Genomic DNA, 19692 nt, shown 5'->3' with positions numbered 1-19692 from the left:
CTAATGACATTAACGGGACAAGCGCGGGAAATGGGGTGTTTTGGGTGGCTGGCAAACTAAATATAAACAAATTTAGACGCCTTGCGTAGCTACAACGTGTAAGTGAAGACAGCCATGCATGAATACCCACCCACCTCCCCAGGGGTCGTAACCCCTGCAACCCATAGAAGATAAAGATGCTTCAGTAGCTGATTAGTGTTTTGTGTCTTTTTTTAAAAAAATCTCATGGGATAGAACGAACAGATCAGAAAGATAAATATAATAAACTAAAACAGAAATTCGAGGAAACAGATAATTAAAATAAGTGATAAGTGTTTTTAAATTAAAAAAAAAAATCTCACGAGATAGAACGAACAGATCAGAAAAGTAAATAAAATAAGATAAAACGGAACTGGAGACAGCCACACTCAAACCAAACTCCACGCCGTCATGACGTCACACACGACAACACCCTTACGTCACGGGTCAAAGCCGACGCGTTGGATCGGACGCTTCTGTCGACCCGAACACCTCACATTCGTAAAACAGTTATCTTGATGGCCAATGAATCCACCTTCTTCAGTGCAGATGCATAATTGTGTTCAACATCCTGCACGAATCTCAAAGTAGCAAACATGGAGGACACAGATGGGGACAGCCAATAGATAACATGAGGTGGTAATGAGCATTGGCCACGGGGCATGCGAGGTTGTCCATACAGTTGTGATAAATACTGTGTCCAGATAGTGCAGTGGTTAACTTAACTGCCAAGTAAGCAGGAGATGCCAGGCTCGAATCCCATTCTGGCACATATTTTCAGTTATTGCCACTGATTCCCAATGCAGTTGACATGAATATTTCCTTTCCATTCTGTCCCCTCCACCTTCAGTTTACATAATTGTAAATCCCTCCCCATGAACCATGGACCTTGCCGTTGGTGGGGAGGCTTGCGTGCCTCAACGATACAGATAGCTGTACCATAGGTGCAACCAGAACGGAGGGGTATCTGTTGAGAGGCCAGACAAACGTGTGGTTCCTGAAAAGGGGCAGCAGCCTTTTCAGTAGTTGCAGGGGCAACAGTCTGGATGATTGACTGATCTGGCCTTGTAACACTAACCAAAACGGCCTTGCTGTGCTGGTACTGCGAATGGCTGAAAGCAAGGGGAAACTACAGCCGTAATTTTTCCCAAGGGCATGTAGCATTACTGTATGATTAAATGATGATGGTGCCCTCTTGGGTAAAATATTCCGGAGGTAAAATAGTCCCCCATTCGGATCTCCGGGGTGGGGACGTCGTTATCAGTTGCTTTAGTGCAGTCCATTGTCTGTTGTTTGATCTTTTTGAAACTAACACGCTCCCATTAATATGGGGAAAATAAAGTTTTCTTCCTCAAAAAACAATAAAGGAGAGTCCCCTTTCTTGAAGGAAACCATGAGCACTAAGGTAGAATGTGCATTGTGTCATTCAGTTTTTTCTATTGAACACGGAGGACATGTCGATACAACACAGCACGTAAAGAAAAAGAAGTGCCTGTTGGCATTTTCTGTGAAAACTCTAGCACTGTAGCTTCCTTTGTATGTATGAATAAATAAAAACAGACGAAGATAAACATATCACTACAGAAGTAGGGCTGTTTGCATTACACGCCACAAAACACAATCATTATTTCTGTCCAATGGTCTGCATGACTCTTCTCATCAGAGGCCTGTCTGAGAAGAAATTCACATGTAGGAGTCAATTGAGTGAATGTGTTATCTGTGTATGCAATGCATGAAGTTCAGTCAGAACTTGAAGATGCTAAATATATGTCTGTGATGATTGATGCATCAAATCACAAAAGCTTAAAGGTGTTCAGTGCAAAGCAATCTATCTTCAGAACACAGGTGGAGAAACGACAGAATTGTTAACTAGCTATATTGTGTGTATTTTTAAAAAAAGCAAGAGATAGTTAATGAGATTGTTGCAGCTTGTGCCGATAACTGTAATACCAACTTTGGTGAGTACAAGAGGCAGGAACAAGCAATGTTTATTCCAAACTGAACAGTGCTCTCAAGATGAACATTCAAGGCATGTGGTAATAATGGAGTTCAAACAAGGGCAGACGTTCTTATTGACATAGAAACAATAGTGAATAAATTTTTTTAATATTTTCACATTTACACTGTGCATGTGGAGGAACTGGAATCATTCTGTGATTTTGTTGCTAGAGAATACAAGTAAGTTCTAGGTAGTATTAAAACTACATGGTTGTCATTGTTGCCAGGGGTTACAAGAGTTATCAGTACTTACAAACCTTTGAAATCTTATTTTCTGTCTCAGGATAAGTGTCCTACATTTCTGAAACAGTTTTTTGAGAAGCTTCGTTTCACACAAAGCTTGAAAATGTTTTCAAATTCAATCCAAAAGTTGGAAAGAACCTCATTTTCAGCTACAGAATCAGCTGAGGAGTTAGAGCTCCTTAAAGAAAAAAATCAGTAATAGGAAATTCAGTAAATTTAAAGCTTCACTTATGTCTTTAATTTTAATTAACTCGGAAAACGTAGATAGTTTCAATCAGTCAAAATACGAGACAATTACCACCTTATTTTAGGACACTTTTGTGGCTTATTTGGAAAAGTGGATTTCTCCATTTCAACCTCGGAAATCAGTTCATTATATAACATGTAAAAATTCTGTTTCTTGGTCTGAACTTTTAAATTGTTTGAAACCTCTTAAGACAGTAGATTCAGGTGCAGCATGTCAGATAGATGAAGATGAATTGTTGATGAGATAGGGTGCATGAACAACATTTTGTTGAGGATTCTTGAGGAATGGGGAAAAGCTAATTTGGAAACAGATAGAGATGGTGTGATGTATTCCGTATACTCAAAAGTACAGGCAGTTCATGTAAAAATGTAGAGACACTGGTGACTTTTGCTTTTGCTTTACCAAATGCTGTTGTGGAAAGGGTATTTTCAATTGTGAATTCCCTTTGGATTGATGAGAAAAACCGTTTTATCGCTGAAACTATTGAAGGAATTGAAATTGTTAAAACTCTTCAAGACCTTACCTGTCCAACATCTCAACTATTTTGTCAGTGATTACTTGTACTCCTCTGTTATATTTATTCCATGAAAGACTTCCCAGCATCAGTTTATGTGCTCTGCAGAATACAAGTTCATAAGTTGAGCTGCTGTATCCTTTGTAATGGAGAATAGAATCTCTCTATAGCAATAATACATTATTGTGCTCAAAGAATGATTGGAATGTAGTCACTGAAAAACCGTGTCTAAGTGTTCTCTTAGTGTGACAGGCAATAATGTAGTGATTAAGTGCTTACTGCAATTCATGTATAAAATTACTTTGTTTAACTATCAAGTGAAACTTTAACTGGCAGCAGATATTGAAAGATTAATAGTAAAGGTGGAAAAGAAACCTCAGTGACGATTAGCATCTCCTTTAGGTTTCTATTCATTATTGTTTTGTTTGTTTGGTGATATGTTGATTCTTCATAACAGTTTGCTGTGTTGCATTTTCCTCATATTTTTGATGTTTTTTCCTATTCATATTTTGTGATGTATTATAAAAGTACAATTTGATACTGTTCAGTCAACATGAAAATTCCTCAAACAGTATACTGATTAACCTACAAATTTAATGCAGTTAAATTTCATTGTAATAAAGTTTTTTAAATTTTATTTTGATTAAGTGTTTGTTTTTTTCTATAATGTTGTTCCTAATATTTATTCCAGTGCTGTGCATCGCTGTTTCTTTACAGCAGATAAAACGCATATTGCTAGCTTCTCCGATGACAAAAGTGTTTGCTTGTGGGATATTCCTAGTGAGAAGGAAGTTATCAGCTTCAGTGAGCATACGGTTAGTTTTAAAACTTGATAAAATCATTAATAAAGTGGCTCTGTGACCTTTACAGTTGAACATTTTTTAATATAGATGATACAAAGAATCACACAGTGCCATGATATAATGTGTTAGCAGATCCTCTGCTCTTAATTCAGACAGATTGTGTAACGTGGCTTATTTATGTATTTTTGCATTTATAATACTTGAAAACATTTAGTATGATTGATATTTTAACTGAAGTAATGTATATTAATTTTCTGAAAAGAATGTTATGAAGCGATTAATTGGTTTGTCATCTGTCATGATTTCACCAAGAGTATAATATTTGAACCCAGTTTCATACCCACTAATCAAGTTTCCATTACAATGAATGAAGTAATATCTGTTTTCTTTTTTCCCCATTTTCTTCATTATCAAGAAGTACCTTACCATTTACTTTTATGCCATGTGATCACATCTGTTTCTCTTTTGTCGTATTTAAACAAAATTTAAGTATATTATCTGCTGCAAGGCACTGTTTCTCAAGAGGGATGTTTGCTGACTTTCTGCTTTACTGGCGGGAATTCCTTGAGGTATTCTGAGTTGCCTCAGAACTTTTAATGTCAGAGTTGTCCCATCATAATTAAATTAATCCAAAACATGAGATTAGCCTGTATGTGAAGCAACTTTGACATGTATGCTAATCTCATATTTATTACTTACGATTTGCTACTGCAGGATACCTACCCAGTGTATAACACAATGTAACCAATTACTGCAAACATGTTTCTGAAAATTATTTAAAGTTCTAGTGGCATGTTAATTCATTATCTAATTTGTGCAGGATTATGTTAGAGCTGGGACCGTCTCACCAGTATCTGCAGACATAATACTGTCTGGAGGATATGATAATATTGTGCGCATGTATGATACACGCGCAAAAACTGCTGTGTTCCAAGTGGACCATGGTGCACCTGTTGAAAGTACATTATTTCTCCCAAGTGGAGGAGTGTTTCTATCTGCTGGTAATTAAATTAGATTATTGTTGCCATGGTGCAGATATTATGCTCATATGTTCATTATTATTTTTGAATGGCCTGCTGGCAAATCAGAGTGTGCTAATAAACTTAAATAATATTTTACAGGAGGAACAGAAATTCGTGTTTGGGATGCTCTTGCTGGAGGAAAATTGCTAGCAAAAGTGTCGCAGCACCACAAGACAATTACATGTTTGAAATTGTGTTCTGAAAATAAGAGACTTCTTTCAAGCTCTCTAGATCGCCATGTCAAAATATATGATATTTCAACATACCAGGTTGTTCATACCCTTGATTACCCCAATGCTGTATTAAGCTTTGGAGTCAGTGTAAGTGTACAGTACATATATAAAAGTAGTTATGCAGATTGATATTATCCTTTCTGAGATTTAAGTTTTTGATTGCACTTGTTTGTTAAGTATTTCCAACATTTGTGGGTGTTTTCTTTTGTCATTGTGGAAATGGGTATATTGGCTGCTGTACATGCAAAGTAAATGCCCCCTGTGTATATCTTTTGTCCTTTTGTGCCACTAATTTAGTCATTATTAAAATGTGTACAAGAAGTGTGTCCTTCAGGATGTTCACTAGTAGTTCATCATATCCAGGATGACATGTCCAATAACATTTCAGAGAAGAGATTTAATTATATTTTGAACATATTTTTATGGTTCTGTAGTTGTAGTTTCCAATTAAAAATGTTGAGTTTAAATTCAATCAGAAGTGAATTATCTGGAATACATCTATTGTGTACCAAAAGGGAACACTTTCTAGAAATTTAGAAGGCCGTTTGTGACTAAGGAATGAAACTGTAACACAAGTTATACTGTAAAATTCTCAACTCTGCTAAAAAAAATAGAAAGCAATAACAAATAATAATAATAATAATAATAATAATGTTTACCATTCACACTCTCAACTGTGAATATCGATATGAGCGATGCTTCGCTATGCTTACAAAGGTCATCATGTACTCCCTCTGTCATAGGCCTCCTGTCTCTGCAGTGATTGCATTTTTGATGTCTGGCCTATGTATGCCAGACTGGTGTGTGGCACCTTGATCATGGACATTAACTAGTAAATGGAGCCATTCATTCACTCTCTCTCCTGTGTAATTTCTGTATTGTTGGCTACACTGCTAAAGACTGATGGAATCTGTAACATTGATGTGCGTGTTCTTCAGTATACTAGCTTAAGTTCATCAATACCTTGTTTCTATAGGTTCTTTTAGTACAGATTACACCAAAGCTGACTCAAAAGTTTTAAAATGATTGTGAATGCAATAAATGTGGTACATCACACTCCTTGCTCCTTTTAATCATCTTGATTGTAATTTGCAAGTGGTACATTGCCATACATCCACTTGTAAAAGAAGCTCCTTCATTTGCTTGATTGAAAACCCATATATTTCCTCTGTATGTGGTAACAATTTTAGTTGGTATATGCCGAGGTGTCAAAAGTCTGCAGATACCTCCTAATATTGTGTCAGACCTCCTTTTGCTTGACCTAGTGCAGCAACTCGATGTGGTATGGACTCAACAAGTCTCTGGACGTCGCCTGCAGAAATATTAAGCCATGCTTCCTTTGTAGCCATCCATAATTGCGGAAGTGTTGCTGGTGCAGGATTTTGTGCACTGACCTCTTGATATAAATGTTCGATGGGATTCATGTCAGACAATCTGGGCAGCCAAATCATTCACTTGAATTGTCCAGAATGTTCTTCTAACCAGTTGCGAACATTTGTGGTGCAGTGACGTGGTCCATTATCATCCATAAAAATTCCATTGTTGTTTGGGAATAAGTAGCTGAACATAACCATTCCCAGTCAGTGATTGGTTCAGTTGGACCAGAGCACCCAGTCCATTCCATGCAGACACAGCTCACACCATTATGTAGCCACCACCTGCTTGCACAGTGCCTTGTTGACAACATGGGCCCATGCCTTCGTGGGGTCTGCACCACCCTCGAACTCACATTACCTGTTCTGGATTGTTTTAAAAGGGTTTTAGTGATTAAACTGACTGACAGTTGTCCCTAATGCCTAGTTCTAGAGGGATCTAACACTAACATACTTTAGTCTCTCTATAAAAGTCTACTGATGGGTATGATTTACTGACATCCCCTTGATAGTAGAAAATTCTGGGTCAAATATGAACATCTGTTGGCTTTTCCTCACCTCAACCTGTTTCTACCATTTTTCATCCCCTCCTCCCTCCCTCTTTCTACTCTCAAATTCAGTCCTCAATAATTTATTCCTGACCATTAAGGCAGAATTTTTTTGGTCAACAATTATATATGTTAACAATTATGAGAAAGATAGAATACTTACTTACTGTTTCATAAGTGTTGATATTCCAATCTGGACTTTCCACTGTTTGAATTGCATATCTGAGTATCACACCATCACAGATGACAGCTCTGCCAATGCACTGTCCTTTTATACCTTGTATATATGCGTATCACTATCTGATGACTTTGATCACCTCAGTATATTGTATATTACAGTGAAGAGGCTATTAGGTGTACAGTTCTTTTTTGTGAACAAGAATTACTTCATTGTTTCTGTATCCTTCCACAACAACTCTGTAAATAATTAAAAACTTCCTTTTCCCCCATGTTAAACCTTTCTATTGTTCACATCCATACACATTTCATGCAGTGGCTTTATCTATCTCATTTAGCATTAATTTTGGATTTCATTATTTTCAGTATTTATAACTGTCTGTTCTTCTGATGGTCTCTTGACCAACACAAGCATTTAAGGAAATCTTTCATTGCTTGTAAAGTTTTCACCCTGTTGTCTGGTGCAGTGCTATCTGCCATCTTAACTGATGAAACACATTGTCTACTCAGGTTGTTTTTTTTGTTTTTGGCATGTTAAGTTACCAAAATTTTGCTGCCTCAACCCACATACTTTCAGAGCTATTTTGAAATAGTTTTGGTTCACTCAGCATGTTCTATCATTGCTTGATTGAAACTCTCACCATATTCTTAATTTCCTAGTTTCATTTGAGGTTTGCTTTTTGTTTTGCTTTCTTTGTGCAGACAACATCTATTGCTGTTTACGCAAATACCTTTGTTAAATAACTATACTTTTATGCTTTTCTAAATAACCTCACTTTGGAAGTTGTTTATTTTGAAAAATCATTAAATTGCTGAAAAATACCCATTATTCTTATTAAGTGTGTCTGTCCAACAGAGTACCAAAACTGTGAGCTGACTTGGTTAGAGGTCTCTAGAAATGCAATTAGTCAATAATCCAAAGTTTTCATTATACTGTAAGAATACCCATTCATAAACTGTCTTTTTTCTCAAGGAAAATTAATTTCAGGGCCATCTCCATACTTCTGTTTTTCTCAAAGATACTTAGAAACTGACTTGTCATAGGATACATTTCTACTCTTCTGAGGGCTACTTGCAGTTTGCCCTATGTAAATGTTTTTCTACAAGTAGAGCCATATTTGAGCTTCAAAGCGAAACTGTCAAAGAGCTAAAATTTTATAATGGGTGTGTTTATGAACTAAATTTTTTCTGCTGTCAGTCAAGATTTTATTTTTATTTATCTCTTGCATGCCCTTTTTCAAGAAATGATTCCCATTTTCAAGTACATTTTTCACATTTCACACTTTTCATTTGTTTCCAGTACGTGAGGTGCTACATTGTTCTGTTACCTTTGGTGTAATATTTACACACACAATTTTGTAATTAATGATCAGTCTTTATATAGAGTTAGTGGCAAATTTGGAAAAGCTCTTACTTATTATTTTCCTGTAGTCCACCTACGCCAAAACTGTCACATTTTAAACGTCACTCACATAATTTTCATTGCACAGTACATATTGAAAACAGCAAAAGTACAAAAAGAAAACAGTTGCAAAGATATTTTGACACATAGTAGAGACAATGCTACAGGTCATCCATACATTATGATATAATATTCTTTCATGCCAAGAGTACTTATTCTTCTGTAAGTTGAATAACTATTTCTAACAATACTAGAGAAGGAAAGTTACTACTCACCATATAGCAGAGATGCTGAGTCGCGATAGGCACAACAAAAAGATTCACACAATTATAGCTTTGGCCATTAAGACCTTTGTCAGCAGTAGACACACACACACACACACACACACACACACACACACACATGTCTGCAGTCTCAGAGAGCTGAAACCACACTGCGAGCAGCAGCAACAGTGCATGATGTGAGTGGGGACTGGGTGGGGGTAAGGAGGAGGCTGCGGCGGGGAGGGGGAGGGATAGTATGGTGGGTGTGGCGGACAGTGAAGTGTTGCAGCTTAGACGGAGGGCAGGAGAGAAGGTGCGGAGGGGGGAGGGGGTAAGTAGTGGAAAAGAGAGAAATAAAAAGAAATTAGAAGACTGGGTGTGGTGGTGAAATGACGGCTGTGTAGTGCTGGAAAGGGAACAGGGAGGGGGCTGGATGGATGAGGGCAGTGACTAACGAAGGTTGAGGCCAGGAGGGTTACAGGAACATAGGATGTATTGCAGGGTAAGTTCCCACCTGCGCAATTCAGAATAGCTGGTGTTGGTGGGAAGAATCCATATGGCACAGGCTGTGAAGCAGTCATTGAGATGAGAGATATCATGTTTGGCAGTGTGTTCAGCAACAGGATGGTCCACGTGTTTTGTGGCCACAGTTTGTCGGTGGCCGTTCATGCGGGCAGACAGCTTGTTGGGTGTCATGCCTACATAGAATGCAGCACAGTAATTGCAGCTTAGCTTTTAAATCACATGACTGGTTTCGCAGGTAGCCCTGCCTTTGATGGGATAGGTGATGTTAGTGACCGAACTGGAGTAGGTGGTGGTAGGAGGATGTATGGGACAGGTCTTGCACCTAAGTCTATTCCAGGGGTATGAGCCATGAGGTAAGGGATTGGGAGCAGGGGTTGTGTAAGGATGGACGAGTATATCGTGTAGGTTCAGTGGATGGCGGAATACCACGGTAGGAGGGGTGGGAAGGATAGTGGGCAGGACATTTCTCATTTCAGGGCATGACGAGAGGTAACCGAAACCCTGGCGAAGAATGTAATTCAGTTGCTCCAGTCCCGGATGGTACTGAGTTATGAGGGGAAAGCTCCTCTGTGGCCGGACTGTGGGACTTTGGGAGGTGGTGGTAGACTGGAAAGATAAGGCACGAGAGATTTGTTTTTATACAAGGATGGGAGGATAATTACGGTCAGTGAAGGCTTCAGTGAGACCCTCGGTATATTTTGAGAGGGAGTGCTCGTCACTGCAGATGCGATGACCACGGGTGGCTAGGCTGTACGGAAGGGACTTCTTGGTATGGAATGGGTGGCAGCTGTCGAAGTGGAGGTATTGCTGGTGGTTAGTAGGTTTGATATGGACGGAGGTACTGATGTAGCCATCTCTGAGGTGAAGGTCAGCATCTAGGAAGGTGGCTTGTTGGGTTGAGTGGGACCAGGTGAAGCAAATGGGGGAGAAGTTGTTGAGATTCTGGAGGAATGTGAATAAGGTGTCCTCACGTTCAATCCAGATAGCAAAGATTTCATCAGTGAATCTGAACCAAATGAGGGCTTTATGATTCTGGATTTTTAGAAAGGATTCCTCTACATGGCCCATGAATAAGTTAGCAAAACCCAGAATCCTAAAGCCCTCACCTGTTCCCTTTCCAGCACTACACAGCCGTCATTTCACCGCCACACCCGGTCTTTTAATTTCTTTTTATTTCTCTCCTTTCCACTACTTACCCCCTCCCCCCTCCGCACCTTCTTTCCTGCCCTCCGTCTAAACTGCAACACTCCACTGTCCGCCACTCCCACCATACTATCCCTCCCCCTCCCTGCCCCAGCCTCCTCCTTACCCCCACTCAGTCCCCACTCCCATCATGCACTGGTGCTGCTGCTCACAGTGTGGTTTCAACTCTCTGAGACTGCAAATGTGTTTGCAAGTTGCGTTTTGTGTGTGTGTGTGTGTGTGTGTGTGTGTGTGTGTGTGTGTGTGTGTACTGCTGACAAAGGCCTTAATGGCTGAAAGCTATAATTGTGTGAATATTTTTGTTGTGCCTATCGGGACTCAGCATCTCCGCTGTATGGTGAGTAGCAACTTTCCTTCTCTGGTATTGTTACATTCTATCCTGGATTTTTCATTGTTTGAATAACTATTTGTTTTATACAAAGGTACTTCTATTATTATAACTATTTTGTTTGCTTGCTTAAAGATACTATCGAAGCATGTGAAGAAGCTCAGACATTTTCCGGGTTTTCATTTGATATTTTGTCTTCATGTTTTTGTGGTGTGAATAAATCTCCAATTTTTGTAACAGATTTGTTTAACGATCTTTATTTACTTGCTTGAGTAGTTCAACTTTTTGCTTTAGATTTTCAAATGGGAATTGTGTATGTTTGTGGCTATTGTTCAGTAATCTGCTCTGTATAGCTGGCATGGAAACCTGTGTCTATTTGCCCTGGGTAGAACATGGAGTTTTTCTTTCATGTTGTGTATATTGCAGTTCCTGAATATGGGTTATGATACTGATAGGCAAGGTTCAACAGACAATGGAACATTTCATCACAGGAGCATTTAGCTTTCCTGGGAATGTTATACCACCTGGCCCAGAAAAACAATAAATGAAAAAGAAATCATTGCATTAATCAACTTAACACACATCTCAGTTAAACATGATTGACTCTCCAAGGTATCACTCATAGTCATCATCTCTACCAATGAATGCTAACTGATGTTGCACATTTTTTCTCTGGGTGCCTTATGGAATAGTCATCCCTAAAAATGCAGCCAAGATCAATAAAGTATTAAATCTGCAAAAATAAACAGAGGATATTACATAGAATCAATAGCAGCACTATTGACCTTCAAATACTTATTCTTACATGCTATTACATTAACTACTTAATTTATGGCAATAATAAAAGACATTTTCAAATAACAGTGGCAGACCATACTAAAACATATAAAAATTGTTTCAGTCTCTATTGATCTATTGTGGACATTTCTGTGCAGATTTTACATTCTTGTCAGTGATATAGGGTAGGGACCTGAAAATGTAGCAGCTATTTTTGGCAAAATAAGTTGCAGTTTTTGTAAATAATTGGACATATAGATTTAAAAGTTTGCCTCATTATATGCCTGAAGTCTAAAATGATCACAAAAGAAGAGAGACATTGATTGGGGATTTAGTAATAATAATAATAAATAATAATAATAATAATAAAATTAGGAAATAAATAGTATTTGCTTTAGGAAAACCTCAACAGCTTTTTCCAAAATAATCTTTGCTTCTTTTGGTCTTATTTAGACTTTCAGAAAATGTATGTTTTTGTTGAGAAGCAGCAGTATTTTCTCACAGGTGAACAGAGTGCGCCTCTGATTTGATGTGCATCTTGGCATTATCTTTCATTTCCTACACATCTTGATAATTACAAAATCTGTAGAACAATGATTTCAAATCTGTAGCATATCAGCACTAATTACCTTACTGTAGAGCTCTTTCATGGACTATGTGACCCATACTTGACCATACTACAGACAGAACAAACAAAGGTTAGGTTGGTGCATAAGTTTATAGCATTTTTGTTTTGCATGTAGGTATTCTGCTTGCTGTGGTTTTATTTATCAGTTGTCATTTTTTTATTTGTAGTTCACTGTTGCTATGTTTAAGTTTGAATGTTGTAATTTTGTCATTTAGAGATAATTAGTGGAGCTGAGGATACTACAAAATTGAGTGCCAAGTGAAGAAATCTAAACATTTTCAACATAAATGGTTTGTTTTAAGGAGGATCACTTTGACATTAATGATTCTCCATGTTCAGGGAGATCTTCAAGGTTTGATGGAAATTGTTTAAATGCATTAATCACAATTATCCACATCAGTGTACTCAAGAACTGGCAAATGCCATGGACTCTGATCATTCCACCATTGTGTGACATTTGAGTGCAAAGAGTAGGGTTCAAAAATCAGGTATATGGTTGCTGCTTGCTTGTCATCAATTGGCTCATGAATAATACCAACCATTCCTACCCTGTATCATTACTGATGATGAGAAATGGTGTCTTTATGCTAACATAAGACAAAGAAGGGAATAGTTGAGCCCACACAAAGCAGCATCTCCCCATACAAAGACCTGTGCATATCCCAAAAGATAATGTCAGGCATCTTGTGGAACAGCGGTGGTGTAGTGTACTATGAATTGCTTCCCTGGGGTGTAACCATCACTGCTGACATTTATTGTGAACAACTGAGATGCCTTGCAGATGCAGTCTGAGAACAAGGACCAGGAAGACTGTGTCAAGTGATGCTACTCCATGATAACTAGTGCCTATATTCTACTAGACTGACAAAAAGCACTCTATAAGAGTGGGGTTGGAAGTAATTCTGCAACCACCTTATTCACCTGATCTTGTACCTTCAGCTTTTCACCTTTTCCACTCTCTGTTGAACAGCTGTGTTCTGTGTTTCTGTGAAAGTAGAGCTGCCACATGATCATAGGGTGGCTGGACCCTTCTGGTGTCTCAAAATTCATACTTGAGCCACATGATGGATCAGGATTAGTCTCTTCATTCATTTCAAAATAAGGATAGAAAATAATGAGCTATGCACAATGCAAAGTTAAGCAGAGTGCACAAAGCATTTGTTAATGGCTAATGCGCATATGTTTGCTGAGGTTGCCTGCATGGTAAGTGAAGCAGTTCAGGCCTGACCTTTAGTGATGTGTTATGCAACCATACTTGCAAACATCCTGCACCTAAAACTGCTACGTTAAATTGTCCACAATTTCGCTTGATTCCAGTGTTACGTAACAGAGAAATGTAGGCATTTCCTTGTTATACAGTGCTATGTCCCACAGCTGACTGCTATGTTGTCATACACAGTGTGTATGTCAGAGACCACACAGCTACCCAGAGCATAACTTACAAGCTCACTGATATGTTGTTATGTTCATACATAGACCCACTCTTTATTTTGCACATGCATTTATACACACTTTCTCTTTCCACAGTGCGCTTCGCCAGATGTTGTGCAGTTCCATAACCAAAAAATTGTTTATTTTTTTGGTATTTGCTTTCTGATATAATATTTCCTCGGATTACAAACTGCTATGAAATAGAATTTGTACATATATTCACCCTTTTGCCTTTTGAGGCAGAATTCATATCTATACGGGCATTCATCACAGATGTGAATTTTTTAGGTCCGTAGGTATAGGGTGAAATTCTTATTTGGCAGAAAAATTTTTAACAACCTTATCACAAGTATTAAGTAAGTTACTTGAAATTTGAAACTGAATTAAATGATGTCTTGTTAGCAACACATTCTGTACATACCATCTGAATATTTGAGCCTGTTGTTGTGGTCTTCAGTCTGAAGACTGATTTGATGAAACTGTTCATGCTAGCCTGTCTTGTGCAAGTCTCATTATCTCAGAATAATCATTGCAACCTACATATATTTGAATTTGTTTTCTGTATTCATTACTTAGTCTCCCTCTACAACTCCAAAGTTACTTGCCATATAAACTGAGTTACTAGTGTGGTGAGCAATGGCACTGTGTCTCTCTTGGCTATGAAAATGCATTCACTGTGCCGTTTATAGAAGCTTACCTGCATTCTCATTTTGTTAGTCACTATTAGACATACTTCTGGATTACTCCTATTTGGTTTTGTATTTATAACCTTGCACTCACATAACCAGATGTCCTGTTATTCCTGCCGAGGCACTTTGCTAATTCCAATATATCTAACTTCAGTCTATCCATTTCTCTTTCTAAATTCTCTAGTGTACATACCCAGTTAAAGGATTTAACATTCCTGCTCCAGTGCGAGTTTTGTTTTTCCTGATGGCATTCTCTTGCATATGCCCACATGAAGAGCCAAATGGTGGACTATCTCATCTCCAGAATATTTTACCCAAGGGAATACCATCATTTAACCATTCAGTAGAGTTCCATGCTCTTGGGGAAAAATAACAGCTTCATAGTACCAGTGTGGCAAAACCTTGCTAACTAATGTTATTTTCAGATTCTTCCTAGCACTTTAGGGGATTGTAGGCATTGTAAATGAGACTACATTCAGTTATCCTACTGTAATAATCGGTATAATTTTTATGTTTATGAAAAGTAGAAAAGCACAGCTAACTAATATAATGAGAATAGCAGCAGATTGTTCAGTGTTGTGGCTGTTCTACTAGATTTGTAGGACATTAATTTACAGCACTTTTAAGTGATACTAGAGAATCGTAAATGCCCTCAATAATTAATGTGTCAGCACTCATTAATGCTAGTTGGTTGTTAAATTAGTCCATAGAAGCTGTTTATCATCCTTGCATCCCTGTAGAGATACATACGAGGGCTATTCGGAACGTAAGTTCTGATTGCCCACGAAATGGAAACCAATGTGAAAATCTGAAGAAGCTTTACACATATGTTTTGGTCAGTGTCTGTAGTACACCCGTCGATTGCATCATGTCGCTCTCTCCAGTTCTGTGTGCACAGTGAGCACATAAAGGTTACTAGAAAGTATGGTATCCAATCAAGTATGAGGGCCTGGTGAAAAATTGCGCCTAAAGCAATATAGCTCAAATAATAAAACTGTCATGCATTTCCTTCTTCAAGACAATTCTCAGCCGCATTCTGCAGGGACAATGAAGGTGCTCCTGTAGCGTTTTCAATGGGAAATGTTTGATCACACACAGTACGTTCCGTAATTGACTCCCTTTGAGTTTCATCTCTGCTCACATGAACCACTGGCTATGAAGACAGCATTCTGGCACAGACAATGAGCTGTAGACCAACATAGAGGCAGAAAGCACGGGTGCTGCCTTTTGTGAGGAGGCTATGGGAAAGCTGGTACAACACTACGACAGGTGTCTAAGTCGAATTGGCGGCTATGTAGATAAGTAGCTGGAAGTTGCAGCTAACTGTTGCTAATAAAAATTTTTGATTTTCACAGTGGTTTCCATTTTGTGGCCAATCAGAACTTACTTTCTGAATACCCCTTGTCTTTTGACTTGTTCTGCATTTCTGATGTCTCTTTGTCTCTGAGGATGAGGTTTACAGATAGTGGTGAGTGAATGGATGGGTGGATTGATTGATTGATGGATGTACAGGCAGATGGATGGATAGTGATGCCCAGTGAAAGTTCACTGGATGAAAGTATGTTCTGGTTAAAAGACTGCCTGTTAACACTGGATTATAAACTGATGTGTAGTAATTATAGTATCAACTTCAAGAAATTTAAAGCTCTTTTGCTTGTATAGGTGCATTTGGTTGAGCAATGTGCATGTACATGACAGTTAGTACTATTACTATTACGTACTGCATTATTTTATAAGTTTATTTGTTGTAAGTGTCTGATAAGTACATATAGGGTGAACCAGAACTTCACCAACAAACTTTCAGAGGTGATAGTATGGACCAAAACAAGAAAAAAATTCCCAGTAAATGTGGGCTCTAAATTGCATACCTTAAGAGTTGAGAGCATGTTTTCAGTAGAAGAGGTATGTTTCATGCCAGTGAAGATGAACAAATGCTGACAGTTCTTCAGGAATGCACTTTAGAGTCCATGTTTAGTGGATATTTTTTCTTGTTTTGGTCCATACTACCACCTCTCAAAATACGGGAAGCAAAGAGCTTTCAGTAGAAGAGATATGTCTCACAGTAATGAAGATGAAGAGATGCTCATGTCTGTTAATGTACGCATTTCAAAGATTGTGTTTACTCGACCTATTTTCTTGTTTTGGTCCCTACCCCTCTAAAAGTCTGTTATTTCACAATTTTAGACCAGTGATGAAACAGTTATAGCTGAATTACTTGTGAGTTGCAGATAAGTATGTATATAATTTCCACAATTTCAGGCCAAGGATGAAACAGTTGTAGCTGGTATGGTGGATGGTTTGATATCAATATCTAGACGGGAAGATGAAATTCAACCATCCAGACAAGAAAGACGCAAAGTCTCATATCGTTATGCTCCAGATAACTACCAGCCAGCATCTGTGGATGTTGTTGTACCCGAAAAGAAACTTGTGCAGATGTCGAACCATGATGTACATTTAAGAAAATTCCAATACTCAAAGGCACTGGACTGCGTTCTTAAACCATACGTTGTCAACAAGACTCCTCATGTAACAGTGAGTGTGCTTCTGGAGTTAATGAGGTAATGTACTACCTTGGATATGTTTTATGTTTGTGGAAGGATGGATGGATGGATGGATGGATGGATGGAGAGAGAGGGAGACAGATAGAGTCAGAGGGTTGCAACTTCAGCCCACTCCACAGAAACACTAAAAAGTAAATAATGACATTGCTAACTCCTAGAACAACAATATTCATTGTGGAGAATAGAGGAATGTTTGGAGGGGGTTGGGGTGGAGGGGAGAGGGGACATTCACTCAGGACCTAGGAAAAGAGACATTGAAGTTCTCTGAGAAGAAATGTATAATTAAGGAAGAAAGTAACGATCTGAATATCAAAGATGGCAGATCTAATGGGTATGAGTGTATCAAACCATTAATTTAACCCTTTTAGACCCACTAGCTACAACTGTATACATTAAATTTTACTCTCTTTTAGTTGCAACAGAAATATTTTTCCCCGATTGGATACCTCATGTACACATTTATGAATGTTCAAACATTTTACATGTTCAAGTGCTGCCACCTGTTGGGCATTACAGAAAAATATCAAGTTGCTGTAACAGTGCACAGAGCTTGTGATCCCCAGAATACACGGAAGTGGCTGGTTAGTTATATTCCGCTGTATAAATGAATATTATTAATATTGTTATATTACATTACAAACTGAAGAACCAAAGAAACTTGTATAGGCACGCATATTCAAATACAGAGGTATGTAAACAGGCAGAATATGGCACTGAGATCGGCAACGTCTGTATAAGACAAGTATCTGATGCAGTTGATAGATCGGTTACTGCTGCTACAATGGCAAGTTATTAAGATTTAAGTGAGATTGAACATGGTGTTATCGTCGCGGCATGAGCGGTGACACACAACATCTCCGAGGTAGCAATGAAGTGGGGATTTTCGTGTACGACCATTCCATGAGTGTACCGTGAATATCAGGAATCTGGTAAAACATCAAATCTCTGACATCACTGTGACCGGAAAAAGATCCTGTAAGAATGGGATCAATGACAATTGAAGAGAATTGTTCAATGTGCAAAAGTACAACCCTTCCCCAAATTGCTGCAGATTTCAGTGCTTAGCCATAAACAAGTGTTAGCATGCAAACCATTCAACAAAACATAATCAGTATGGGTGTTTGGTGCTGAAGGCCTACTAGTGTACCCTTGGTGACTGCACGACACAAAGCTTTACACCTCACTTGGGTTCAACAACACCGACATTGGACTGTTGATGACTGGAAACATGTTCCCTAGTCAGACAAGTCTCATTTCAAATTATATCGAATGGATGGATGGGAATGGGTATGGGTATGGGTATGGAGACAACCTCATGAATCCAGGGACCCTGCATGTCAGCAGGGGGCTGTTCAAGCTGGTGGAGGCTCTGTAATGGTGCAGTTGGAGTGATATGGTACCCCTGGTACATCTAGATATGATTCTGAAAGGTGACACATACATAGGCATCCCGTCTGATCACCTGCATCCATTAATGTCCATTGTGCGTTATGATGGACTTGGGTGATTCCAGTAGCACAGTGCGACTTCCCACACATCCAGAATTGCTACAGAGTGGCTCCAGGAACACTTTTCCGAGTTTAAACATTTCTGCTGGCCACCAAACTCTGTAGACATGAACATTCTTGTGTATATCTGGGATGTCTTGCAACATGCTATTCAGAAGGATCGCCACCCCCTTGTACTTTTATGGACAGCCTTGCAGGATTGATGATGTCAGTTCCCTCCAGCACTTCTTCAGACATAAGTTGAGTCCATGCCACGTCATGCTGCGGCACTTCATCGTGCTCACGGGGGCCCTACACGTCATTGGGCAGGTGTACTAGTATTTTGGCTCTTCAGTGTAATTATTGAATGGCGAGTTTGTTTGTCACAACAGTGAATATTTCAGAATGGTTTATTTTAGACCATACAAAGAAACCAAGTTTACAGAGTGTGTTTTGGTTACATGTTTTTGAATAATCTTGCATCTAACATCATTAAAAAGATCACCTAAGAGCATTACAGCATAAAGAAAAATTTTCCTTTCTCCAGAAAAAAATTGGGTCTGGAATTGTTAAACAAAGGGAAACTCTAGGTAGGAATATCAACAATGTAGGGAAAAGAAAGATTACAACTTACTGTAAAGATGACACATTAAATTGCTGACAGGCACAACTAAAAGACACTTACATATTAGCTTTCAGCCATAGCCTTTGTCAGAAAAGGAAACAGGCATACATCCATTCACACTGCTCATACACATGCGACCACCATCTCTGGCAGCTTGACCGGAATGTAACAGTCATGTAGAACGGAAGCAGCAATCTGGAGGGGATGGGGAAGGGGAAGGAGTAACAGTGTGTGGGTCGGGGGAGAGAAGATTGCTGTCTGGCGGAGTGAGCAGGGACTAAACTGCCAACAGGCACAGCGTCAGGAGGTTGTGGGGCAGGAAAGTTGAGGGAGCGGGGCATTTGGGGGGGGGGGGGGGGGGGGGAGCAGGGAGTGAAAAAGGAAGGGAGCAGGGAAAGATGGGCAGGTGCGTTGGTAGAGGGTGGCACACAAAGATATTGAGAAACATGATAGGACAGATGGGATGGAAACTATTAGTTGATGAGTGTGGGGACAGTATGTCATTGAAAGTTGAGGGCAGGATAGTTTCTGGAGCAGAGAATGCTTTTTGTGGTAAGGATAACCCCACCTCTGCAGTTCATAAAAGCTAGTGGT

The 19692-nt window shown here is 38.9% G+C and overlaps 1 protein-coding gene across 1 annotated transcript in view; it reads left to right on the top strand.

Annotated features, from left to right (window-relative positions):
* The window catches only part of LOC124622106 (U3 small nucleolar RNA-associated protein 15 homolog), a 42913-nt gene that overhangs the window by 1482 nt on the left and 21739 nt on the right, over positions 1–19692 (top strand). The window contains exons 4-7 of the mRNA XM_047147714.1: positions 3712–3835; positions 4644–4824; positions 4945–5165; positions 16682–16983. Of these exons, the coding sequence (XP_047003670.1) occupies positions 3712–3835; positions 4644–4824; positions 4945–5165; positions 16682–16983 (828 nt within the window). The remainder of the gene's footprint in view (positions 1–3711; positions 3836–4643; positions 4825–4944; positions 5166–16681; positions 16984–19692) is intronic.

This window comes from Schistocerca americana, chromosome 7 (assembly GCF_021461395.2).
Source record: "Schistocerca americana isolate TAMUIC-IGC-003095 chromosome 7, iqSchAmer2.1, whole genome shotgun sequence".
In the NCBI taxonomy this organism is placed as follows: Eukaryota; Metazoa; Arthropoda; class Insecta; order Orthoptera; family Acrididae; genus Schistocerca; species Schistocerca americana.
Note: the sequence above shows the minus strand (reverse complement) of the source record. Positions and strands in the feature narration are given on the sequence as shown.